Here is a 26227-nt window from a genome sequence, read left to right on the forward strand (position 1 = left end):
GAGAGCCACAAGACACAACCATACACCACAGGGAACACAGAACTAAAACCAAAGTAGAAGTGGCTAAAAGCTGCATAGATGGGTTGGGGGCTATCTGATTCTCAGCTGGTTCCATTTCATTTTACACACTGATGGTGAACATCAAAAATATTAATGGATTTAATTTAATGAAGCTTTAAAGACCATTGACCTCGATCCAGGTTGGGTAACTGGTCTTCAATCCAAATTCTGTCAGAAGAAGTACTGGTTTCTTCTTAACACAAACTCATACTTCAGCTTAAATTACCAGCTCAAATGAAACTTGGAGCTTAAGTTTGGTGCTGCCAATGTGGGTGTTGGCAAAAATGTCTAAAAGTTAAGTAAACATTTGAAGGTGCGAAAAGTTACGTTGCAACGACTCTGTTAGTAGGGTTAGCAGCACTGATCCCAACTCTCCCCACAATCTCTATTAAACTAAACTAAACTAAACACTAACGTTACATAGATAAGAATCCACATTATAACCTTAATCTGTAGCTGTATCACGTTAAGGGTAGAAACAGGTTTTTCAATGGCATTTCGTTAACAGTTAACGTTAGCAATCATTAATTTTTTACGGGTAAGAGAAAAACAAACACACAGGAAAAGTGAATCGCAGGCGCAGTCGGACTAGCTTCAACGTTCTGCCTCACCCTCACCACCACAGTTTGGTGTAGACTTTCAAGATGGATGCTTTCAACTCGATAGGTTTCTCTTTCTTTTTCGAAACGGACTACATATGTAGACCAGCCTGGCATGAATACTAAGGAGCTTTGATTGTGAAACGGATTTAATACTCGTAAAACGATAAAAGTGGATTTTTTTTGTTTCTACGTGTTCGGACGGCCGTTAATTTTGCAACTTCCTGGTTGTCGCATTATTAATATCGCTGTTGAAACTGCGGCGAAAGCGCAAGTTAACGCTACTGTTGAATGTTTGCTGGATACAGGATACATAGGACTAACGTTATACAATTCTGCTGTTATGTAAAAAAAACCCAGAGACAACAGTTTTCAACGAAGGGCACAGGGACAACGAGAGATTTCATAAGTGTTCAGCAATGGAAAGTGGAAATGGTGGTGCCTCGAGGAAAGATGGTGAGCTTTTTTCTACTCATGTAACTTTCACTTTAGGATTGACAAGAAACGTGGATCGGATATTTACTTCCCCCCTAACTATATTTGAGATGTAACGTTGACGTTAGAGGTACTGCTGCTATATGATTATACGAAAAAGGACGCGTAGATAAGGTGCCATGTCTCATATTACAAGAAGTCCTAGGCTTGTGAAATATCCGGAAACTTTTTTTCTTGTAGAAAAGCGAAAACGCAATTTGCTGTAATTTCGCAGTATCGCTTTTATATTGTTTGTATTTTTGTCCACTTCCAGGTGTTTTAGTACCTGTCTCAGAAAGTTCTGGCGTCTTTCAAAACAATATTTTGGCTCCACTTAAAAGTGCGTACTTGTATGAGGAGTCAAAGCAGTCTTTCAGGTATACATCCGCTGTCTTGGTAAATAATCCAGCACTGGAAGAAAAGGTCAGTCCAAATTTTAAATCTGTTCACATTTAATAAATAGCTGCTCAGGTTTGGTTGTCATGAACATACTTTCTTCTTTTATATCAGTATTGTGCTTTCCGAGCAAAGAGAAAAGAAGAAGGATATTCAGAGGAGGATCTGAAAGAATCCTATGGGTTTTTGCTGTTTGATGATGTCAACAAGGTAAAACGCTTGAAACACCAGCACACCTGAGAAAAAAACATGCTCCAACAAATCTTAAGATCTTGCTGATATCGATATTTGTCATTGTTTAAAGGCAAATGCACTTGGAGAAACTGGTGTGCTCACTGGAAACAGCACATGCACAACTCTTGGAGATCCCTCTAAAGGTAACTTGTGGTGATTTATTTCCCCCTCTCATACTGCCATATGTCAAACGGTAGCGAAATCACAGTGACGTTCAGCAGCTCAGCCACGACCGAACAAGAGGTCATATTATACACTGAACTCCGAGTTCAGATTTGTACACAGCAATTTTTGTAACATAACATAGATACACTTCTGGTTACTTGGTAAAAAATGCAAAGAATAACATTAATACTGTCTCATTCATTTTAAGTATTTTACCTCAGTTATTACCTTGATGGCTATATCCAGAAGACTGTCTATGTATGCATCTGGCTTGTCCAAAGTATCTGTAGTGTGCAGGAGATCAAGCTAAGGAATGGTCCATGTTAACCATGCTCCCCTACTTTTGAAAGTGAAAGCAAGTTGAATAGCTGTATAAATGTATACAAGTGAAAGTGGAAGGTTTTCTGTTCTGAAACAGAAACTATAAGTTGGTGCACAGCAGTTCAGGATATGAGTTGTGTCAAAGGCAGAAAGACAATGAATTTAGTAGCATTTAGCATGTAATTCAATTTAAGTTTATTTATAGTGTTAAATCATAACAGAAGTTTACAGATAGAGTCGGTCTAGACCACACTATAATTTACAACAACACCAACAATTCCCCCAGAGAGCAAGCATTTGGTGTGACAGAGTTGAGGAAAAAAAAACTTCCTTTTAACAGGAAGAAACCGACAGAACCTGACTCTTGGTGGGTGGCCATCTGACGCCGCCATTTATTGTCTTGTTTCACTGTCATTTCATTCATTTAAACATGGATCTCATTTAACTGTAACATGTATTCCTGTAATATGTTTTTCTATATTACTTCACATTTGAAATGTTTCCTCTAACATATTTTGTCTGTTATCCCTCCACCCACAAGGCTTTGATAAGTGAGGAATTTATTAGGTATAAACATTGGTCAAAATCCTTGTTTTTCTGTAGACGGTGGTATGAAACCACACCGGAGTGGTATTGCAACAGATTTCTTCAAATGCACATTTATTCTTAATATTATGACTTGCTTTTTTAATGGCTGAAATAGATATTTGGAAAGGTTATAGAGTTAGTACTTTTTCTAATATGTCTCTTCATTTTGTCAGCACATTGCTACAGGGGGAGTGTCAAAGACACACCAAACCTACCAAACAGGTTACCAAACAGGCTCTTTGTTTATTATCCTACATTCAGATATGCAACCTGAGAGAATTCACCTGAATGTCGCTCTTTGTGTCAAGTGTCTTATCTATCCCCATTCATATTTCAATGCATTGTAATTATTTAATTATACTTTTTATATTGTAATAACATGAGGTCTAATGCCCTATTGATAATAGACTGGCTCTTACCTCACTTAAGAGAATACACTATGTATTTGTAAGACATGAATAGGCCTATACATGTGACCTTTAGCGAGGAAGCGGAAACATCCACGCCTTATTCTTCAGTCTGCTGATGTCATTCTCCTGTCAATCCATTTTTAAAATTCTCACCGAGATACATTAGAAGTAGTGAAGGTAACTATTAAAATCCTAGTATCTGGTGGCCATTAAGGCCCTGATGTACTGACCGTCGGTCCAAGTTGGGCCGACGGCCGGTGTGTTGCCACGCTTCGGCCTTCGTCTACCTTTTTTTGGTTGGACATGTTGAATTGGCGTCTGCGTCGGCGCAAGGAATCCATCTGATTGGTTATTTAGCTTAAATTAATTAGTAAACGAGAAGAAAAAGACAGTAGTGAAGAAAGCAAACAAACGACTGTGAAAGCGCACAGAAGGCTCGTCTCATTTTTTTCATCTTCATCTCATCTGATCAATCCAATACACAGAGCTGTCAAAACTGACAAAAAATGATTCGGGCAAACACTTCTTAGTTGTAGGTATTATAGCAACGTTTTTATCCGCTTTCCCTTTTTGAATGATGAATAGATTACCGCCGCCTGCTGGTATGGAGAGTTATTTCCTCTCATGCAGAAGTGAGAAGTTTGTTGATTTGCCCTGTGGAAACTAAGAATTAAGTGCTTGATTTATGAGTGAAAGCCCAGATCTAGGTAAAAGATATTTCCTAAAGTATCTTTAGTGTTTACCCCATAAAGAAAATTATGAATTATGGCTTATTAAAAACTGGATAGAGAACATAATGTAACATTGTTTAGAGTTCATGTTCAGCTGCAGTGGGTGTAGTGAGGTCATTCAGATGGTTGTTAAACGTGTTACACATTCATCTTTCAAGGTGCAGCCTCGCTGCTGTAGAAGTGCCAGGTGTTGTGAAAGACACTTTAAAGTTATAAGTTAATTATTGTATTGGTTTATTATGTCCTCAAATCTTGATAAGTGACCCTCCCTGTATTTATTTTTAACTAGACACATTAAGTGAATGTTTTCTTTGTTTGCTTAGGTGTTTATATACCAATGTACTCTGACTGTTTGGATCTCAATCGCTGGTATCATGGGAAATCTGGATACATTGCCATCATCAGGCTGACGAAGGTATTGAAAGAAAGAAGTTGTGAAATATTTGTTAGGTATGTGGTCATTGTGTTTCTGTTCATAGAAAAACATCTTTGTCCTTTCTTGTTACCAACAGGGTAGAGTTAAAAAGGTTTTAGAGAACTACACCCAGAACTTAACTGCGCCCACTGTGGGGTTTGACTGTCATGTGTCAGAACAGTTGCCTTCAGTATCTGCCAAAACCAGCTCCTTTCTTGCTTTCGAGAGAACCCAGGTAAGAAGAGGATGTGACTGGTGATGAAAATCTTACAGCACAGCTTTTCCCATTCTCCATCCTATATAGAAGTGGTTCTCAAATATTTAACAATAATTTACCTCCTTTGAATTTTCTTTTCATTCAAGTACCACCTGACCAGCACAAAACATTTTCGGTAGAAAAAATAACCTTGCTATATAAAGAGGCACAATACAGTGCTAGCTGTCAGTGTCTAAACAACAATATTGCAACTGAAAAACACTTAAATGCTACATTTCCAATGTTAAGAATCACTAAATCTATTCACTAATTTTATAGTATCATTATTTTAGGAATTATGCATGACTGATATATTTTTTTAAATATCTTACGTACCCCCTGCAGTACTCAAAAGTACCCCTAGGGGTACGTGTGCCCCCATTTGAGAAACACTGCTATATATTGCTACAAATGCATGTGAATTAAACTGTTCCAACACACTATAGACCCTTTGCACGTGATGTCATGCTCCACTCGCACGAATTATGAACGCCATGACGGACGGCGGAAGAGCTATGCTGTAGACGGACGGCAAGCTAAACGTGTACGTTTTCGTTCGTGTTTGTGTTCTCACATTCACAATCTGCAGTGTAATCTTCACCAACACAATCATGTGTATGTATTGCCTTTCTATTTGAAATGAGTTAAATAAAATTATCCTCAACCAGCTAATTAGCTGCCGTGCTAACCAGCTGTTCCTGCTAACAGGTCCAACCCGATGATGACCCACATAACTAACATCGGTTATTCACTGACCTTGCTACATATCCAAAAAAGAAAGCCGTTCCCTTGATCATTTAACTTAACACACATACAAAAAATATCGGTTAAATTAAAGATGACATGGCATCAAGCCATAAATACAGTTTATTTAGTGTTATGTATTTCAAACTGATTGAAACTATGAAACTTTCTGCTCGTCTACTACACTGTTAAGCTTGTTATTGCCGGTGATTTGCTGTCCATCATGGCGTCGTCACGTGGTCATGGTCACGTGTTTGCAAAGGGTCTATACTGATTTCATTTAATTGTTACACACATCCAGATGTTGTGCCCCAGTAACATCTAGCTTCTGTTTTTGGTGGGAAAGGTTACAATCAGCCTTCATTCCCAGGACGAATAACTGCAGTTGTCACAGGTCTCGATTGGTTCCAGTGCCGATCGACAGTGATAGAAACATGACGCTTGGGTGGACACGCTAATTTTCGCCGTTTTTCCAGTACGATGCACGTTGCCTGTGGTGGTAGATGATGTTATGTCATCTTAGCCACAAATCCATTTCCGCCTAGCAGCGCTTGGACATCGCTTCATATTAGTTGGCACCGAGTTTGAAAGAGAGACTGAATAAGTAACAGATAAAGAGAAGCAACCGCCGTAACATCGTCACAAGCTTCCATTTTGCTTTCTACTGTTTACTAACCCTGTTTTCCGGCGCGTTCGTGATGTTGAACGTGACACACCAGAAAAAAAAACGAAAGGTTTACTCGCCTACTGGCAATAGGGAAGGACTCTATTGCCTATTTTTAGCATGTTTACCCATGCTTAAAACCCTGCAAATACATGCTAATTTTAGTGGAACAGGGGTATATGTGTCTTTCTAATCTTTCTGTGTGTACTTCCTTATAAGCACAATATTGTTGAGTACGTTAATGCAAGAGTGCATGTTAAGAAGGAAACATGGGCATAGACACCAGGCAGCTCAAGTGCGTCTTGCTTTGTCCTTGCAGTATTACATGTATGAGCTGCTAGATGATGGAAGTAATGTGACGACTCAGTCTCCCAGCGCTGCCCGTCCTATTGCCATTGTATCATTTTCATACACGGATACCAAAGCATCGATTGTAGCATCACAGGAGAAAAGGTTCTGTATCACTACAGCAACACATGTACTTTACCAAATACTATTTCATACAAATTAATAATAGTAATGTCAAATTGATCATTGTTTTCATATTTCTCTTTTCAGTGAGGTGAAAAATCTCAGTAAGTAAATATTGTTGCCAAAAAGATCCATTTACTGAAAATTGACTATTATGAATTTCCTAATTGAATTTTCCACCACCACCACCAGTTTGTCATTACTTTCCATGGAGGGGTCAGCTTCAAATAGGCACCCTGTTCTATGACGTTGGGCTGAGGTCTACAGTGGCCTTAATCCCTGCAGAACTGTAAGTTAAAATAGCAAATAGAAAATACACACCTTTTTTTAATTCTTAAATGTCTTTGGTAATTTAGATTATAACCTATTTTCTGTACTTTGTCTTATTTTTCCATTGTAGACCACCAGTGGTGAAAATTGGCAGAGCCATTTCCATGTCAGATCTGAGACAGCTATTGCCAAGGGCTGTCTTTGAAACCTGCTTCTCTGGTGAAGGTGTGTTGTTATCTCTGAAATATAAGGGAAAAAAACAGCCTTATTAACCAAGAGTTAGAAGTAGTATCTCAACAAAATACATATCATTGATGAATTTGGCTTTTTTGATGTCTTTCAGTCTTTCTAGATGGCTTATACTTTAGTCTGTATGAGTTGGTTTCTTCTGAGGCAGAAGACACCAACTCACTCCCTCTACTTCTGCGTGAGATCAAGGAGAAAGATCTTGTGAGTTTCTGTTTATTGTCAACCTTTCAGAGATTGTGGGGCTTAGGTTAGTCATTCTATAAAATGTAAAAAGTAATCACAAATACCCTTCACAATTTATCAGAGCCCATAGTGGTGGTTTATTCAGTTTGGCTAACAGTCAGAAACCTATAGTATTCTATTTTAACTGATATGAAATGCAGGAAACCAAGCAAAACCTTACATTTTTACAGTTGTAACCAGCAAATGATTTGTCATTCTTTGATTTAAAAAAAAAAAAAAAAAAAAAAATTAATTATTAATAAATTATTAATAAACAAACAATTATTTATTGTTGAAATTGTCAATCATTTTCTGTCAATTGACTAATCAATTGTTTCAGCACTGGAAATTCCCAGTCAATCCAATCAGTTTCTATGATATTTGTGTTAGACTTTCCTTGCTGTCCAACATCCAAAAACTTTATCTAACAAACTTGCTCATTTATGCACAGGCTCTCACTATTCAGCTGAATGATGGTGGTTTTCTTATTCTGTTGCACTCCTCGCATTTCCTCACATATGATGGTAAGATATAAAGATGATGACCGAGTACTATGTTGTCGGTCTCACGACAAAACCTGCTGAATTCTATCTTTGTTTACAACCATGATTTAAGTTCATATCAGCCACATACAGTATCTTTGTGTTTTTTCAGATACTGGTTCCAGTGCAACTGATGTCCTGCAAGGCATGTTTGTGTTTCCAGTCTCGCAGGTTATACAGACAGGTGATTACAGCATGTGTTTAACAGTGGATATTTTCATTTAATATGTTGATATATTTATATATTATATTACTACAATATATTATTATACTACAAAAGCAGAGATTAAAAGTACTTTTTCTTGATTTTTCACAGACACCAAATCTGGAGCGAAAAAGCCTGCCATTTCATCTGAAATACTGCAGGTTCTACAGGTGCTTAATTATGCAGAAGGCGAAGTTGAGAAAACACCCATTGACCCAAGTGAAGAACTGTGTGAAGTCTTGGCACAGCATATGCAGCGTTACGCAGCCCTGATAAATCCTGGGTTGGCATTAAGTCCTGCTAGGGAACTCAGCATCTTTCCAGATCAGTATGATGTGCCGGATGCCCACAAGCACCTCTACTCATGCCCAGAGTTGACTAACAGGGCATGGCAGAGCTTCAGGTCATACTTGAGCAAACCAGTCTCTTTTCAACTGCCATTGTCCAAAGCTTCAGAAATCCTGGCACCTAGACAAGAGGAGCGAATAGAAGACCTGGATGATGATGTTTACATCTGTCTGTCATCTCCCGAGGAGGCACCAGCCAATCCTGTTAGCATGGAGTCAGAGGACCAGTTGACAGGCCAGAGATCTCCTGTAAACATTGAAACGCCTGTTGACAGTTGTATAACAAGTGCTGCAGCACAAGTTGACGTAACAGCTGTGCCTCAGAATGTTGTACCAGATGGTTTGCATGCTGGGGATGCTACTAAATACACTGGCAAATCTGATCTGACTGTGCTGATCAAAACTGATGACATGGGGGCAAAAAATGTCCCTCCCTCTACATCAGATGACCTTCCTGCAGAGCTGATTGTCAGCATCACTTCGGCAGAGCGAACTGTCACTGATGAGAGTTTAGGTATGATCAGTACTGTGTCTGCAACAATGCATAATGACATTCAACTTTCTGGTTTTTCAGCCAAATTACAAATGACAGGAGTGAACTCTCTGAATGATGAGACTGTTACAACCAAAAAGGTTTTGGATTGCCCTGAGTTCACCAATCTCACAAAAACACAAAAGAGGAAACTACGTAGGGGACGTTACAAAGGTCGGAAAAGGGTATCTAAAGCGTGCGTTGAGACTCCAAGTTTACAAATACCAGTGGAGGATGACAACTTGATGAGTCAGACAGAAGACCAGGCCAAGGAATCGTCAGGCCACCCACAATTGAGTAATCCTTCTTGTATTGAGCAGAGGAAAGTACAGAGGCGAAAGTGCAAATTTAGAAAACCATCATCATCTGTTGATTTAGCAGTTGCAGAGGAGAACAAAGTAGACCCTGGACAGCAGAGCGTTGAAAGCACATTTTTAATGGAACTTGAAGCTTTTCCTCTGAGAAAGAAAACGGAGCGCTGGGACTTAAAGCCGGTCATCAGCGAATGTGGAAGAATCTTGGTTCCTCATGGCTCTCTAGATATTGCTGATCAGATTAAGTCTTTAAAGGATAAGATTCAATCTACAAAAGATGAACAAACGTTGGTTGATGCCTCTGTAAATGACACAGTCGAAATGGAGCAGGAGTCTAGCACTGCTCCAAAGACAGCAGTGGAAGAAACAGAGGCCACAACATCCAAGGATGGAGGAAACCATTTTCAAATTGTTGTTAGTGATGTTAATCCTGAACACAATATTTTGAGACCTTCAGATGATGGCAATGGCTTATTGACGTTGAATCAAGAGAGTACTGAACAGTCTTCAAAGACTGATGGCACAGCAACTTCTCCCTCAGAAGCAGTTAAAGAAAATCATACTAATACTCTCTCCCCAGAAAAGATTGCCACAAAAGGTGACTTACTGTTGAGTAAATTGAAATCAGTTCTTCTAAGAGGAAAGAGAAAAATGGATTTCCTTGTGTCAAAGGAGATGACTGCAGATACTGCTCAATACACCGAGCCCCATCTCAAGAAGGGCAAAGTTGACTCAGACACTGGGATGCTGAAGAGTAATTATACAATTACAAGTGTCCAGGACACCGATGTGCGTGTCAAGGAAGTTTCAAAGATGCTGTCAGTTGACCCTCTTTTTGCATATGCCCTAGGCCTGACCCCTAAAGAGACACCAGATAAGATACAGAAAACTGAGGGTCAGGATACTCAACAAAGGAAAGACTCATCAGAGACACAAGAACAAACCATTTTAGACAAACAACCTCAAATCATACACAGGCCTCCATCAATCTTTCCAAGAAGGGGAAGGATTAAAATGCTCAAAAAGCATCAAGGCGTCTCTGCAGATAATGTGAAAAAGAAATGTGAGTTCTATTTCAAAATTCTGAAATATGGAAATGGTATTTTGTGCATGATAGTTAACATATCTTCAGTATTGTGCATGATATTGAAACTGACTGACCATTTTCTTGGATCTGTCACCTTTGCAACTGTCCTCAGCCTGCTATCGCTGCGCTTAGCTAAGTCTTGGCTAGTTCTTAGTTTGCTTTTGCTCTTCTCTTGCCTGTGCTGCATTTTTGCCTGTCCTATGCATCTGCACCCAAACATGTTGTCATTGGCTTAATAAACCAATCCCTTTGTTTGAAACAATGGCATATTTTACAAGTTGGTGACAGGTCCCTTATAGTAAAACTTAGGTATATTTCAAATGCTTTCAATGTGCTACTTTTTATTTTCATGCTGTTTCTCTTTTTCTCCTCTGTTTTGTCTTCACAGGGTGGTTGCATTTTCAAACCCCAGCTTGTTATGCCAGTGAAAAACTCAATTACAAAGAGTGTACTAGGGATAATTCTGTCAGGAAGACTGTTAAGGAAAAAATGAACAGTGCTTGCTCATCTACAGATGCTTTGAACTTACTTGCTGACTTGGCACTCAGTGCCAGTAATGACCAGGTTCCACCACAACCAGACCCAGCACTTGAGAGAAAACCTGAGACAAGTTTGAAGAAGTGTGACCTTACAAAAGATGTTACCACTGCTGAACAAGAGTCAGTTCTTCATGCTCTGCTTAGACAGCCTGCTGCTAGATCCATGCAGCCTATTGAGTCTCCTTCACCAAGCCATCTTATGGGAGGTAGTGAATTGGTTGGTTTGGTATCTAAAGAACATGCTTACTCATTGCCCCCATCTTCCTCTCTACTGTTGGGTTTGCCAGGTACACCCTTCCAGGTATCACCTTTAAGTGGTTCTACCAGACTGCTGCACCATCACCAGACAATGTATGGCGATGGAATTAAAACACTACACCCATCTGTCAGCCAGACAGACAGAAGTGAAAAGAACCACAGGACTCCAGAATATTTGAAAAAACACATGGTGTGCAGAAGAAAGTTCAGACACTCCCGCACCTTTGTTGACAAGGATGGATCTATCCAAGTCACAAAGCAATGGAAAGAAAACTATGACTTTAATCTAGACAGCAAGTTCACAAACGACTCAAAGGATAGAACTATCGTCCGAGCCTTGCATGGGTATGTACATATGTGTTACTTTTTTATACAAAGAATCTTAACGTAAAAGTAAAAAAAGTATCTTTTCACATAATTTCAGTGCTATACTTGTTTGTATCTAGTTGAGAAATCTGGGCAATATGTGGTAATGTTGACTTTTAGGTCAGATGACATAATAACCAATTATTCAATTGAAAGAGCTAATTTTTGTACATTTCACATCTTTGATAGCCCATGGGATTTCTCCATGCAAGACACCAGTGAAGAAGTGCGGCTCATCGTCCACATGTGGATTGGTCTGTTCTACAGCCGGTCCACAGCCAGGTTCTTTCATGTTGACTCATACCCATGTTCAGAAGAGAGTGATTCTTTGGAAATGCCTAGTGGAATGGTATCAACACTGGCTCAATCTGAGCTCAAGGCTTATTCATTTGCTCCTTTCCTGAGTGTAACAGACACTTCAGACCCTTCGATTTCAAAAGCTTTGGACCTCAGCAAAAAACATGACTCTGTGTTGGACCAAGGATCTGTGGTTTTGGACTTGTCACTGAAAAACATAAATGCAGAGATTGTCACTTCAGAGCCACAAGTCAACAGAAAAGAAACTTCTGTGTCCGGTGATCTGAAAGAAGCTAGTGAAACATTGAACACGCTCAAGTCATCCATGGGATTACAGGAGGCAAGCAAAATTCAGGTTTGGTTCTAATGTTACCGTTACATTGAATACATGCATTTAATGTATTTGTAATGATTTCCAGATGGCCTTTAGAATATAGAACAATTAAAGGATCAGATTTGTGCGCTTCTTAAGTAGTAATAGACATACTTCATCTGCATAATCAAGGGATTATCAATAAAGACTTATTGTATTAGGGTGAGTTGAGTGGGACAATAGACTGTTTTCTGGTAGAGTGCTATGGCATCTTAATTGGGATCACAAGATCTCTCTCTCAAAATCCCCTCAGATCTTTTATACATAGCTCCAAACAGTTGTCTCTGCATTCTGCAATGGAGACTTTGGACAGGGCTCTCTCGTCTCCATCCTCCCCTAGGATGCTAAAAAAATCGTAGGTTCTGACGGACATTTAGAGTTAAATTCACTACCCCTGTTTATTCTGTCAATCTACAGGTTCTACCACCATCTGATATAAAGACTTTGAAATGCTATTTGGCACATATACCTGTTATTACACCTGGTATTTAAATCCGTCCTGAGTAATCTGATCACAGGTATACAGTTTTAAAGGTCCTATGACATGCTGCTTTTTGGATGCTTTTATATAGGCCTTAGCGGTCCCCTAATACTGTATCTGAAGTCTCTTTCCCGAAATTCAGCCTTGGTGCAGAATTACAGCCACTAGAGCCAGTCCCACAATGAGCTTTCTTTAGGATGTGCCATTTCTGTGTCTGTAGCTTTAAATGCTATTGAGGAGGAGAGAGAGGGGGCAAAATGGAAGGTGGGGGTGTGGCATTGACCAACTGCCATGCTTCGCTTGTTTGCAAGCCATGATGTCTCTCTCTTTCTCATGGGCGGGCCAAATTCTCTGGGCGGGCAAAGCAGAGAAAGGGGAGGTAACCTTTCCCCTTATGATGTCATAAGGGGAAGATTCCAGATCGGCCCATCTGAGCTTTCATTTTCTCAAAGGCAGAGCAGGACAGGGCTCGGTTTATACCTGTCGCCATTTCTAGCCATTGGGGGACCATAGGCAGGCTAGGGGAACTCATATTAATGTTAAAAAACCTCATAAAGTGAAATGTTTATGCCATGGGACCTTTTAAGTACATATGGGAATTCACCCACGACGCATTGAGGTCCATATGACCACATTCTTTTAGTGTGTACAGAAATGTTTCCTGGGCCACATTAAGGACCGTGTACTCAACTATGAGTAGTACTACCTACTCATTTTAAAGTATTTCTCAAGGCACAGAAACCACAGAGTAAATTGTGCGTTTTGGATGTTATTATCATACTGTCTGTGATGTGTCGGTGTTTTTCTTCCGGTGCTGTCTGCTCTTAAATATCCCCAGATTTCTGGAGCTCTGTGCCCTGCGGTTGTCTGTAAAAGGCTGCCGGTATACAATAACCTAGCCAGAAATAGGCAGCATCCTGGATAACTCCAGACAGGGAGAGTCCAGCTTCTAACCAGGAGCACAGAAATGAGGCCAACTACGTATAGTTGGTGCCATTCTGCCTCCTGTACAAGCCTCAGCTCCTCATCCAAAGCTGACTATCCACATACTGATTGGTAGTTTCAGTGGCTAGTGTTCAGCTAGACAAGGGCTGCCCAACTAACCATGTACCAGGCCCATTATTCCTTTTTTTTGTGGGTGGTGATCCCAGAACAGAAAAGGCCATGCCTCCTGTGTTTGAGCTCAGACTCGCAAAGCTGTATAGCTTATATGTGATCCTGTGTAGACTACCCTCCAAGTCTTGGCTTCAAGAGGGAGCCCCATATTTCAGATAAGTTGGCTATGTCCTGTTATGACCTTCTCATAAGGGTGTTCACATCACTCCTTTTCTGGCCATGGACCAATTTGCAATGGGAGACCCTACCAATAACTATTGTCCCAGACAACCCAACTCCCATGCAGTCTAATGTAAGTCCATCCCAGCTTCCTGACAATGCCTCCTATGCTCCTAATGGTTTGCACTATATAAGCCATATACCAGAAGAAGTATTGATGTTTGTGTACTTATTTTCAAGAGCCCTGTGCAGTGTCAATCATGTACATACTTGTGCTGCACTCTGATAATGTGCACATTCCACAGATGGACTGCACATACCATGCTTTTGTTGTACTGCATGATGGCTACAGAGATTTAATCAAATGAAAGAGAATGGCATCATACATCTTATTTATTGTATTAGGACTGATGGGCATAAAGTAGACAGAAAAGCAGGCAAATGTAATGCCAAAATGGGTACTTTGTTTATGACTGATGCGCCTGCATGTCAGCCAGCAACTATTTGACCTTATTTTACTTCTGTTAATGACAGCTAGCTTTGTTATTGTGATTTACAGTAGTCATTGTTTGAATTGCTGGTGCATTAATAGCATAGTGACCTCGAAAAATCATGGCAAAACATTGAAAAACTCACAGAGAGAAACAGTAGTTACGGTTTTCACACAAAATATATATGTAATTATTCTTATTCTGTTTTCTTTTTCCAGTGTAACAAAAAAAAAGTACACTACACAGAGATTGTCAATGAGATAAATGATGCCGGAAGCACCTATGAAAGTAAGAGGAAAATAGCTGGGAGCCTGGAGAACACCGGAGTACCATCTTGTAAAGATGACCGAACATTCATTCTTCTTCAAGACAAGATGAAAAGTGTATCTGTTCAGCCAGAAAATAATCCAACTGCTTCAGGAATTGGCCATGTGTTACATGGATGCAACAATGAGAAGACAGATATGAAAGATGGCATTGGAATCAAGAGAAAAAAAGCTGGGAGCCTGGAGCACACCGATGTACTATCCTGTAAAGGTGACGAAACATTCATTGTTGTACAAAAAGAGATGGAAAGTGTATCTGTGCCGCCAGAAAATAATCCGACTGCATCAGGAATTGGCCATGTGTTACATGGATGCAACAATGAGAAGACCGATATGAAAGATGGCCTTGAAAATAAGATGAAAAAAGCTGGGAGCCTGGAGCACACTGATGTACCATCCTGTAAAGGTGACAAAACATTCATTGTTGTACAAAAAGAGATGGAAAGTGTATCTTTGCCGCCAGAAAATAATCCGACTGCATCAGGAATTGGCCATGTGTTACATGGATGCAACAATGAGAAGACAGATATGAAAGATGGCATTGAAAATAAGATGAAAAAAGCTGGGAGCCTGAAGCACACTGATGTACCATCTTGTAAAGGTGACGAAACATTCATTGTTGTACAAAAAGAGATGGAAAGCGTATCTGTTCAGCCAGAAAATAATCTGACTGCTTCAGGAATTGGCCATGTGTTACATGGATGCAACAATGAGGAGACGGATGTGAAACATAGCATTGAAAATAAGAGGAAAAAAGCTGGGAGCCTGGAGCACACTGATGGACCATCTTGTAAAGGTGACGAAACATTCATTGTTGTACAAAAAGAGATGGAAAGTGTATCTGTGCCGCCAGAAAATAATCCGACTGCATCAGGAATTGGCCATGTGTTACATGGATGCAACAATGAGAAGACCGATATGAAAGATGGCCTTGAAAATAAGATGAAAAAAGCTGGGAGCCTGGAGCACACTGATGGACCATCTTGTAAAGGTGACGAAACATTCATTGTTGTACAAAAAGAGATGGAAAGCGTATCTGTTCAGCCAGAAAATAATCTGACTGCATCAGGAATTGGCCATGTGTTACATGGATGCAACAATGAGAAGACAGATATGAAAGTTTGCATTGGAAACAAGAGAAAAAAAGCTGGGAGCCTGGCGCACACTGATGTACCATCTTGTAAAGATGATGAAACATTGATTGTTGTACAAAAAGAGATGGAAAGTGTATCTGTTCGACCAGAAAATCAGATTACATCAGGAATTGGCCATGTGTTACATGGATGCAACAATGAGAAGACAGATATGAAAGATGCCATTAAAAAATCAGAAGCTACAGCAATGAATTTAGTGCAAAAACATGGAAAAGATTCATCAAAATCTGTGACAGTTGTAGAGGTAGACTCCAACAAAGAAGCAGGCAATGTGGTTCTTACAGTTAAGCATGATGCAATTGAATCCAAAGATGGGGAAAACCTGGAAGTGAAAGAAAGTCTATACCAACAAGGAAATGTAGAACCTAGTCCAAAAGTGATTCTTACAGATGATGATTCAACAAACAAAGAGTCAGGTATAGTCTGCAATGGATATATTTTGGAAAATGAGAAGCAGTTACCTGGGGAGGAACCTATATCAGTCTCACTAGGCAAGGCTGAAAATGTTAAAGATGTGGATTGTTGTACAGTCTACAAAGGTAAAGTGATCGAAGATGAAGATCCCTTTGGAAAAGAAAATGGATTTGATGAGAAAGACAGTTGTGTTTCACCTGTGGAAGCTAATAGTGAATTGAGTGATCAACCACTACCTATAAATTGTGATGGCCCAGATTCAGTAAAGAAGGATTGCATTACAGAGTGTAATCAGAAACCGCCATTTGATGAGCAACCACCTAAAGACAACAACGAAGAAGATGCCTGCCATGATTTGCAGTTAAGAAAGCTGTGTGCAAATGGCAGTGTGTTGACAGATGAACTTGCCATTTCAGAAAAATCTCCTCATGCTTCATCAGAAATGGAGCCTATTTCTAACGAACCGAAAAATGATACTTGTTTGGCAGATAAGGCACATCAGAAGGCAGCATTACCAATGTCTGATGAGAACAACTGTTCGTTAGATGTTTCTAACGCAAATGGGTCTATTCCCCAGACAAATGACAGTGTTGAAACAGAATGCCAAAACAACGTAATGGCAAACTTCAATTTAATTAGTATTGATCATGAAGATGGGGATACCCATTCAATTGAGGGAGATCAAAAAGTTGTAAACACAACTGAAAAAGAACTATTTTATCATCAGGCTCATTCACCTCAGTTTGAAGCTGAAGCTGCATTGACTAAAGAAACAGACCTCAAACAGATCGAAAAAACAAATGAGGGATTGGAAAAGATCAGCATTGTGGGTTTAATTCCATTTATTGGACTAGACACCTCCAGAGAGGATACAGTACAACAACACGACACACACTCACAAGGCAAGGTTGAAGAAGTTGACGAGGAGGAAATACCATTTATTAGTAAAACTACCTACCCTGAAACTGTCCAACCCACAGGGTTATGCAGTACATCTCAAATGTACAGTAAAAAGCCAGAACTGTCAAAAATAACTGGCAAAATAGCACTTTCACTTCTTGATGTAAGTGAAACCAACCAGCCAGTGGTCTCGGGAAGTGAGTCTGATAACCGGTGTCCTACCCCAACAATGGACGAGAAACCATTTGAGTATTTAACTTGCTCTGGACCTAGTAATACTAGTGCTTCTGCTTTTAGTGGTAGTGAAACCTCCAAAAACATGACTCAGAAATGTCTTAGTACAGGCTCAACATCCAGAAAGGATGAGGTGCCTCACAAGTCTACATTTAACAGTGATGCCACCCCTCATCATGATCTTGAACTAAGAACTCATAGAGTTCTTCAAAGTATAGACAAGTTCCTCCACCAAACAAGCCACACTAAAACATCCAGCCAGATTGAAACAGCTGAGAAACATTCTCTTGATCAAACTCCTAACCCCGAAAACAAGTTCATCCCCACTTGCTTCACCACAAGCCACATTTCATCTGACTTTAAGGACAAGAAAATGCAATGCAATACAACACCAGCAGTAGTGTCAGCCTCTACCTCACCAGAACTGCACACAGAATCAACAAGTAACTTTCTCATATCACCTTTCAAAAGTAAATTAGAGGAAGTACTCGGTGTAAAGTTGCAGCTAAAGAAAACTAACTCACCAGTGCAACAACAGCATTTTGAAAGAATAGATAAATTACAGGAAACCTCTGTAGGGCAAGATTGTCATCCCTACATATCTGTTCCCTGTACTGAGAGTTTGCAAGCCATTAAACCAAATATTGACCAAGGTAGACATAAAACAACCTCACAGAGCAATTTAAGTCATGACTTACGTTCATACAGTCAGCGTCCTGTCATGGCAGTGAAACCATCCAAGACTGATGAATGTCAAGCAGATTGCATCTCTAAAGACAGACAAATTGAAAATGCTGTAATGTCCCATTTTTCTGTCAATAAACCGACAGAAACCCCCGTAGTCACATACACCATACCTACTACCATGTTCTTGGAGAAAAAGACAGAAAGTCTCAAGGAAAACTCTGAAGAACTAAATGATGATAAGCAAGATGCCAGTGAGCTTTCTTCAAAGAGCAGTTGGTTATCCAATGTAAGTGACAGTAAATCTAACTCAGATAAAGCTAAATGTGTGCTTCAAGATCCTTTAAAGCCGCACCAAGGAAGGGACATTTCAAAATTAAACAATATTCCTTTATCATCTTTCCCCGCGCAGTCTTTAGAATCTGCAAAAAAAATCTCTAAACTTGTTGATGGAAACCAAGGTTTCATTAAATATAGTTTAGTTGAGAAAGTTGGGCAAACAACCAAAGAGAGTATTGAGATTGATCAAAAAGACTGCTCAGATGCATCAACTTCACATGTGGTTTACAAAGATGGTGGCATAATAGATGACAGTCTCTTCCTGGGACCTCAAAGCTCACTCATGTGTACGGTCTATAACACCAGCAGGAAGAGATCCTATTCTTTCCTGGAGCAGGTTTCTCAGAGGTGCCTACAAGATGACCCCACTGAGGCGTCAATGGAGCAGGAGTGCCTTATCTTCTCAGAACAAATGAAACAGCTTTTGAAAAGGAGTAAGAGGGGACCCATCTGCCAACAGGGCACACATGATGAACTGAATTTGTCTTGTACCAGTCCTGTGACTGTGCACTTTTGCAGTCTAGAAGAGCAGGAGGATTCAGTGGATCACTTGAATGCACATTTTGATGCACCGTCACTTGTTGGACAAAAAATTAAGGTAAACATGTCTGACAGGAAAAAGACTACAGAGGACGACAAGACTCATCCTCCAAATGTATCTCGGGCAACAGGGAACCCCATGGAACATGCTGGAGTTTCTGCTGTGACTTCGGAGTGTGTCACGCTGTACGAGGCAATGATGAATGATGTTTGTGCTGTCAAAAAGGTCCCATCTAGACCACACAAACACTTCAGAATTCATAGAAGTTACCCAAAGTCTGAACCAAGTAACCATTTTGACTTTTGTGATCAAATGAAGCGAGAGATGGATGAGAGTTTCCGCAGTAATCTGAATTCAGTTGTGAAGAAATCCTGTAAAACAAAGTACAGATTCTACGTACTATTGACGTCAGATGATGCCTTCTTTGAGGAAACCAAGGTAAGACTAATGCAATATTTAAATATATACTATTTCTTTCAAAGATATACTATTTAAAGCTTGCATTCCTTAACTAACTAAAGTGATAAGCCACCCAAAATGCATTGTATGACAATGTCACACTTATCCCCTGTACAGAAGATGCCAGTACAAATTTGTCGTCTCCTCAATTGAGATCAGAGGTTGTGGTCAGCTTGTACTTTAAGTTAGTGTCACGGCATAACCACAACCCTGGGAAAACTTTATACTATCGTTACGTCTAGGGGCTTTCAGGGTTTTGGCTGAAACTACAGAGCTAAACACTTGGTTTGCCAAGCCACAGGTAAAATGGATGAGCCTACCTCTCGTCCTTGGCTCCGCTGCTCCGCTCCATCAGCTGACCAGCTCTCTCTCTCAGTGGTCCAACGTTGATCAGCCTTGATGCTCCGTTGACGGTTCATTTGTAGACATTTAAGATGCGGACAATAACATTAACACACTTGATGTCATGACATTCAGAAACACGTCTTTTATCCTCCGACTGTCCCTCTCAATCTGTCCTCCACTTGATCAGTATGTTCCCACAGTTAAAATATAGCTAAATTAGTGCCGTCAAACGATTAATATTTAATCGCCTTAAAATCATAGTCAACTCGCAATTAATCGCACATTTTTATCTATTCTAAAGGTCCCTAGATTTCTTTTTGTCCAGTTATTTTTTCTCATTTTAATGCTCTTATCAACATGGAAAAGTGAATAGGCTTGCTTTATGCTTTTGTCACCTGGCTTTGATGAGGGGGCGGAGAATTCTCATCAGCTGTGTGCTTGGCCATCAAGTGGTATTTCAGACTGGACGTGCTGCGATGATAGCTCAGTTCACAACGACAAAACACACAGATCACTTTGGTCTTGTCAATGGAACCATTTGGCAACATTCAGAATCTTATTGGCATTCATTTCGGCATCTCGCGCTCGCCATCCACTCAAAATGTAACGTTAGCCTACTACTCTTTGGCCGGCTCGCAAGCACAAACAAGTGTGCGCGGCTGCCTGTTGTTTTGTTTCCGGTCTAGCTAGATCCGGTGTGGTGTTGTAGTTTTTCTAACGTTACTAGTTGTTGCAACAGCATGTGAAAAAAACCTACAAAGTTTGCTAGGCCAAAAAGAACGTTAATCTCACGATAAAAAAAATTACGCCGTTAAAATGGGTTTGCGTTAACACCGTTAATAACGCGTTTAACTGACAGCACTAAGCTAAATATACTGCTTCTTACTCAGTCCTCAAACACTTATCTCATAACTATGCTGTACTACACTTACACATTTACTGTCACATATTTAGTAAAGATAAAGACAAATGAACAAACATTTAAATAACGTGGTAATTTGAGCTTGAGTGATTAGTCAGACCAGCAAGGAAACAACATGTGGCGTCTCAGCCACATTCTTTCACTGTGGCCTGCCACGCCTGATCTTTCAGCGTCTTTTCCTTTATTCCTGGGCAATATGGCCAAAATATTCTATCTCGCTATAGGTAATTTCATATCTCAATAATGTTATTTATCACAATATAGCATGTTTTCTGGTAATTCAATAAATATTTAGTTTATATGAAATAACCCCATTTTGTATACTCGTATAACTAACCTCTTTAGACCTGATAACTGCGGCGTGAGCTTCTAACTTCTAATTGAAGCTTTGTGTGACCTTGTAACTGAACTACTTTAGTTTCCTCAATTAAAAAACAAAAACAGTAAAAAAAATAAAAATAAATTAATGGCCAAGTCTTGACACTGCTCAGCCTAAGATATGGTCAGATTTTTTTTCAGGAATATGAGCATGTATACGTTTTCTGGCAGTTGAGACCTTTGGGCACTAACTATTGGCGTTTTTCCATTAAATGGTACCTGCTTGACTCGCCTCGACTCACCTTTTTTGGTTTTCCATTACGAAAAAAAGTCCCCGGTACCTGCTAACGGGTACTTTTTTTAGTATCACCTCTGTCGAGGTTCCAAGCGAGCTGAGGCGATACCAAAAAATGACGTGAAAACCTGCAGACTACTGATTGGTCAGAGAGAATTGTCACTAATCACTGCGTCATCATTGCTAGCGACAGACGGGGGTGTCCTGAACAAACCCGTCATTTTTAAATAGTTTAGCCAGTGGCGTTTTTTTTTTGCTGCCTCCAGCATCTTTTGAAACAATTTTTTTCTTCTGGCTGTGGCAACAGCCACATGCCGAGAGTCAAAAACAACACACCTTCGACGTTCTGTGTGTGTGTGTGTCGCGTTAGGTCACAACAGTTTCCTGCGGCGGCGCTATGACGACCAGCCACGCTCGCCTCACGCATGAGGCGGTACTTAATCTGTAATGGAAAAAGGAGGACGTGGCACCGCGGCTGAGCCGAGTAGAGTCGAGCAGGTACCATGTAATGGAAAAACGCCATATGTCTCCTGTAGTTAAAAAATGGTTGAATGGTTGAATAACCATCAAACACTCTTTGTGGAGACAGATGCTCTTTTCTTCTCCTCTGCATTTCATTAATTGCAGCAGCAAACAAGTAGCTACTCTGATATCGATTTATGACCATTTTAAGATGAGGGGAGAACATTTCTCTTTGTTTAATATCATTATAAGTAAAGCTAGGCTTTACTTTCAGTTTCCCTAATTATTTTAGAGAGAGAGAGAGAGAGGAGACTGAACTGCAGGCTGCAGACGTGTGTCTCGGCCGAGCAAGAGGGAGAGCGGCGGTACCCTCTGAAATCTGTCATAACTGCTTTGAATCCAAACTGATCACAACCTCTGAACTTTATAATGGACTGTCTACAAACATTTTACTGCTTTTTCAAGCCTATGGGGGTGAGTGTTTCATCACCACCAGATATATATTGTGTGGAGTATCATTGAAAGAATATTCCCGAGGTTTTTAAAAGGGGTTATGATCCAGACACGTGTGCATAAGCCAAGACTGAAGCATGTCCAGCATTTCATGTCCTCACACATGCGCAGTAGCCTACAGTAGTGGGGAGTTTCTGCATCCCTAGAACTAGAAGGCTCATTGATTGCGATTCACCGGCTACCGATGTCATGTACCAAAAAGTGATCATCTGCCTGGCTGATTGCTGTCTACTCTACATACAAATACAATTGTACACCGACACATTAGATGAACACCAGGCCTCTTGGGTTCTCCAGCATATTGTTTCGTTGCCGGCGGTTTCGTACATTTCTCCGTCCGTGCTGCACGCTGTTTAAGGCTGAGCTTTGTTCCCTCCTTGTCTCGCCTGGGGCCGGGTGGCTGTAGCGGCTTCTCCAGCAGGCTGAGCAGGGCTGCCATCGCTACCTGGATGTGTGACGGCTAAACGAAAAAAGGGGACGCGCCGAATCTCTAGATGAGCCACAGCCAAGCAGGGGTTAGCTGAGTCTGGCGAACATACAAGTGGCCTTAAACCTTCTGATACCACTAGGTGCAAACTCTAAAACGGTCCATGTGGCAACGCATATATCACAAACTATTCCTATTGTTACATGACTTAACCGCGCTTATAGTTAGATAAAGTTGTGGAAAATAAATACTCAGAACCAAGCAATCAGCCGTTTCTGAACAGGCATGCGCTCCAAACGGGCACTGCACTAGTATCAAAGAAATGCTGAATTCAAGGATGTCATACAACCCTTTCATAACTTTGTACATATTTGCAGTCAAAAAATATATGTAAGCAAGTCAAGACAGGTGATTCATTTGAATGCTAAAGCAGTGTAAGACTTGCTAATGGAAAAATAATGGCTTTATAAATGTGGGTAATTTCTCTGTGATTTTCAAAAGGCACAGTTGGAGGCAGAAGGCCACACTGCTGTACAGCCATCCGAGTTCTTCCTTGGTGAGGATAGTTCTTCATCTCTACTCATCATCCTCAGGAATGAAGACATTGCAGAGCACATTTGTGAGGTAATTGATCAGCTGATAAAAAAGATTCTGAGAGGACTTTTGCAATAGGTAATCATGAATTAATTACCGTTTTCTGCTATCTTAAGATCCCGCATTTGCTCGAGCTGAAGAAGTCCCCAGGTGCGCAGTTTGCTGGAATTGACGAACCAGATGATGTCGTGAATCTCACCCATCAGGAGCTCTTCACAAGGGGTGGCTTTGTAATGTTCGACAGAGCTGCACTGGAGTCCCTCAGTTTTTGTATGTGCACCTTTAACTAAATATTAGCTTTTTTGTTGTTTGAGATCTTGTCCTGTGAGCAGCCAGTTTAATGTATGATATCAACTTTGTATGAATTTTAAGGCAAAATGAAAAAAATGTCAGAAATCTTGCAAGAGCGAAGCAGAACTGGGAAGTGGAAATGGATGTTGCACTACAGAGATAGCCGTCGGCTGAAAGAAAATGCGAGGTAGGGGTCAACTTTGGAAAAATATTTCTCACCTCCTACTTTTACAGGTGTTCTAATGTCTTGTCATATCTAAAGTTTATTTTTGCTAACTGACCTCCTGGCATCAACCACAATGTGTTCCATATATCCTCTTTTATATTTAAATTTAGATCTCTTTCACAGATTTTAAATTACCGTAAAGAGTGTTTGCCATCATTTTATGCTAATTGTGCACTTATATGAAAGCCTTTCTGTTAAAGTGTTGCTTGTCTGAACACGATCTCTCCTCTCATATTCAGGTTGAGTGCAGAGGCAAAAGAGAAGAAGCACTTCCTAAACTGGTGCCAAGAAGCTGGAATATTGGAGGTCTTGCCTTATCATGAGTGTGACCTCATGTCCAGAGAGCAGCCTGACTATCTTAAGTGTTTGGTCCGTTTGCAGGTCCAGAATATATCAGCCCGTTACCCTGTTTTTATAACCGGTGAGACACTAATGAACAACTACATTAACTGTACCTTAACATTTAATGAGTCTCATGATATTGTGGTTTTATTTTGAAGGTGTCGTTTGTAAGATGTTATAAACCTCTCTAATATATAATTAAAAGCAATTGCTCTCAATGCTTTAGTGCCTCAAATCGACCATGTTAATTGGACATTAAAAAGGGCCGCAAAAGTTACATAGTACTCGCTGAGTTTCTGCATTGCGTCTGGGTTAGTCTTGCATTGCCAGACCTTCCTCCACAGCGCTGCGAAGGAGGGTCTGGCTAGTCCACACAGCATTCTGGGATTGGAGAGAAACGTGTTCTGGTTTATTGGCATGTCTTTAAACCAGTAACAATTGTCATGTGTGGCACTAAGCGCCACACAGGGCTCCGGTGCTGCTGCAAAATAGCCTCGGGAAGGAGCTTGTTTTGGTGGAACGTGTACGTTCAAAAGTTGTTTCAGTTGTGCAACAGAAAACTGAGATCTGAGGAACAGTTAACCATAGTCCTCATAAATTGACTGGAGTTTAAAATTCCAACACAAAGAAAGCGTTAGGTAACGGAAATCCGGCCAAAAAGAAGGACATACGGCGGAACTTCCCAGCGGCAACAGGGCAATCCCTGAAGTGGAACGTCGTGGAAATAGAATACGTCTGGGTTAACCTGTAAAGGTTTTATAAGCAGAAGAAGCTTTTTTAATTCCTCACATACAGTACAATGTAGTAAAATTCAATCATTGCATTTAACCCATCCTAAGTATTATGAGCAGTGGACAGCCACATAACTGGGGAGCAACTTGGGGTTCTGTGTCTAGTTATTGTACATTGCAAAAAGGAATGACATGTTTTTCTTCTGTATTCTAACAGATACAACAACAGACAGCGCATTTGGAAAGAATGGAATTTTAACAATGACTTTCGACTCTTTCCTGACGTATTCTCCAAGCAAACCAATTAAAGCCTGACTTGGAAAAAGTCAGATGGACACACTTAAGTTGTGCTAAATCAAGAACAAAACAATGGAAAATTCACTGGATGTAAGGAGAACCCAGTAATTTACCATTTTATGGTGATTTAAAACATACTACATTTAATATTTTTTCTTGTGTTAGTAAAGCTCTTTTACATCAAGCAATAATTATTCATTTATGGTTTGACATGTTTTTTGTTTCATTTTTCGACTAAGTTATCATTAAGTTAATGGATTGACAATGCCAATATACAGACTGTATATACTTCATTTTGTATTATATTTTTTATTGTAAATTGTTTTTAGTGTATATTGTTTTATTTACAATCCTGAGTTTATACATTTGCAGCACAATCATTAGTGTTTGTTTTTAGATAAAAATCGACAAAATTGCAACAAAATTTAATAAGGATGTTTTCTGTTTTATATATTGAAGTATACTATTGCACACTGCTAAGGTTACGTACAATGATTCTTAAGTCTTGGATGTTAAATAGTTTTAACATAATTACTAAGCACTTAATATGTCATGACGTGTACAAAGCAATTTGACTAAGAATAAAGAGGTTTCATTAATTGTTTTGCTTTAAAAAGTCATTCGTAGGGGCTGAAGAACCTACACTCGCACTACATTGTTGACGGTTTTCCACTGTATGGTTTGGCTCGACTCGGCTCACGTTTTGGTACCCCTAATTGTAATAATACTATTTATTACTCTTAACTATTTATAGTTAGAGTACAAAGTGCTTCACATACAGGATAAAAATACACGTAAATACAATATAGCCTTCATACAGACGTACATACATAAACGTACATACTGTTTGGTACTATCCTCAACTTTTGCTCACGGAAAACTAAAAAAGAGCGAGTTGAGTTAAAGGTGCACTAAGCCATGTCGCGTTTTTTAGGCTACAACATTTTTTGTCACATACAGCAAACATTTCCTCACTATCTGCTAGCTGCCTGTCCCCTCAACACACTGTAAAAAAACATGGTCTCTGTAGACAGCCC

The 26227-nt window shown here is 39.9% G+C and overlaps 1 protein-coding gene across 3 annotated transcripts; it reads left to right on the plus strand.

Moving 5' to 3' along the window:
* Nucleotides 1-478: 478 nt before the first annotated feature.
* tasor2 (transcription activation suppressor family member 2) lies at nucleotides 479-25790 on the plus strand. 3 transcript variants are annotated; one of them, XM_031282524.2, is made up of 22 exons: nucleotides 479-1115; nucleotides 1408-1556; nucleotides 1644-1739; nucleotides 1834-1906; nucleotides 4302-4393; nucleotides 4491-4628; nucleotides 6377-6510; nucleotides 6616-6632; nucleotides 6721-6817; nucleotides 6929-7023; nucleotides 7142-7248; nucleotides 7721-7793; nucleotides 7924-7995; nucleotides 8128-10272; nucleotides 10685-11438; nucleotides 11649-12111; nucleotides 14595-19406; nucleotides 23211-23333; nucleotides 23420-23573; nucleotides 23676-23781; nucleotides 24060-24241; nucleotides 25111-25790. In XM_031282524.2, the coding sequence occupies exons 1-22, from the start codon at nucleotides 1079-1081 to the stop codon at nucleotides 25206-25208; spliced, it is 10017 nt and encodes a 3338-aa protein (XP_031138384.1). In that variant the 5' UTR covers nucleotides 479-1078; the 3' UTR covers nucleotides 25209-25790. The 3 variants fall into 3 exon arrangements, with proteins under 3 accessions (XP_031138384.1, XP_031138387.1, XP_031138385.1); XM_031282527.2 differs by having other exon boundaries at nucleotides 11123-11438; XM_031282525.2 differs by having other exon boundaries at nucleotides 479-1112.
* The last annotated feature ends 437 nt before the right edge of the window (nucleotides 25791-26227 follow it).

Source organism: Sander lucioperca, chromosome 7 (genome assembly GCF_008315115.2).
Source record: "Sander lucioperca isolate FBNREF2018 chromosome 7, SLUC_FBN_1.2, whole genome shotgun sequence".
Classification (NCBI taxonomy): domain Eukaryota; kingdom Metazoa; phylum Chordata; class Actinopteri; order Perciformes; family Percidae; genus Sander; species Sander lucioperca.

What these genes read in the sequence shown, in the direction of transcription:
- tasor2 (XM_031282524.2), top strand. Translation starts at nt 1,079, where the DNA reads ATGGAAAGTGGAAATGGTGGTGCCTCGAGGAAAGATG. An exon ending in GCCTTAATCCCTGCAGAACT is followed by an intron (nt 6,818 to 6,928) that starts GTAAGTTAAAAT and finishes TTTCCATTGTAG; the next exon opens with ACCACCAGTGGTGAAAATTG. An exon ending in CGGCTGAAAGAAAATGCGAG is followed by an intron (nt 23,782 to 24,059) that starts GTAGGGGTCAAC and finishes TCTCATATTCAG; the next exon opens with GTTGAGTGCAGAGGCAAAAG.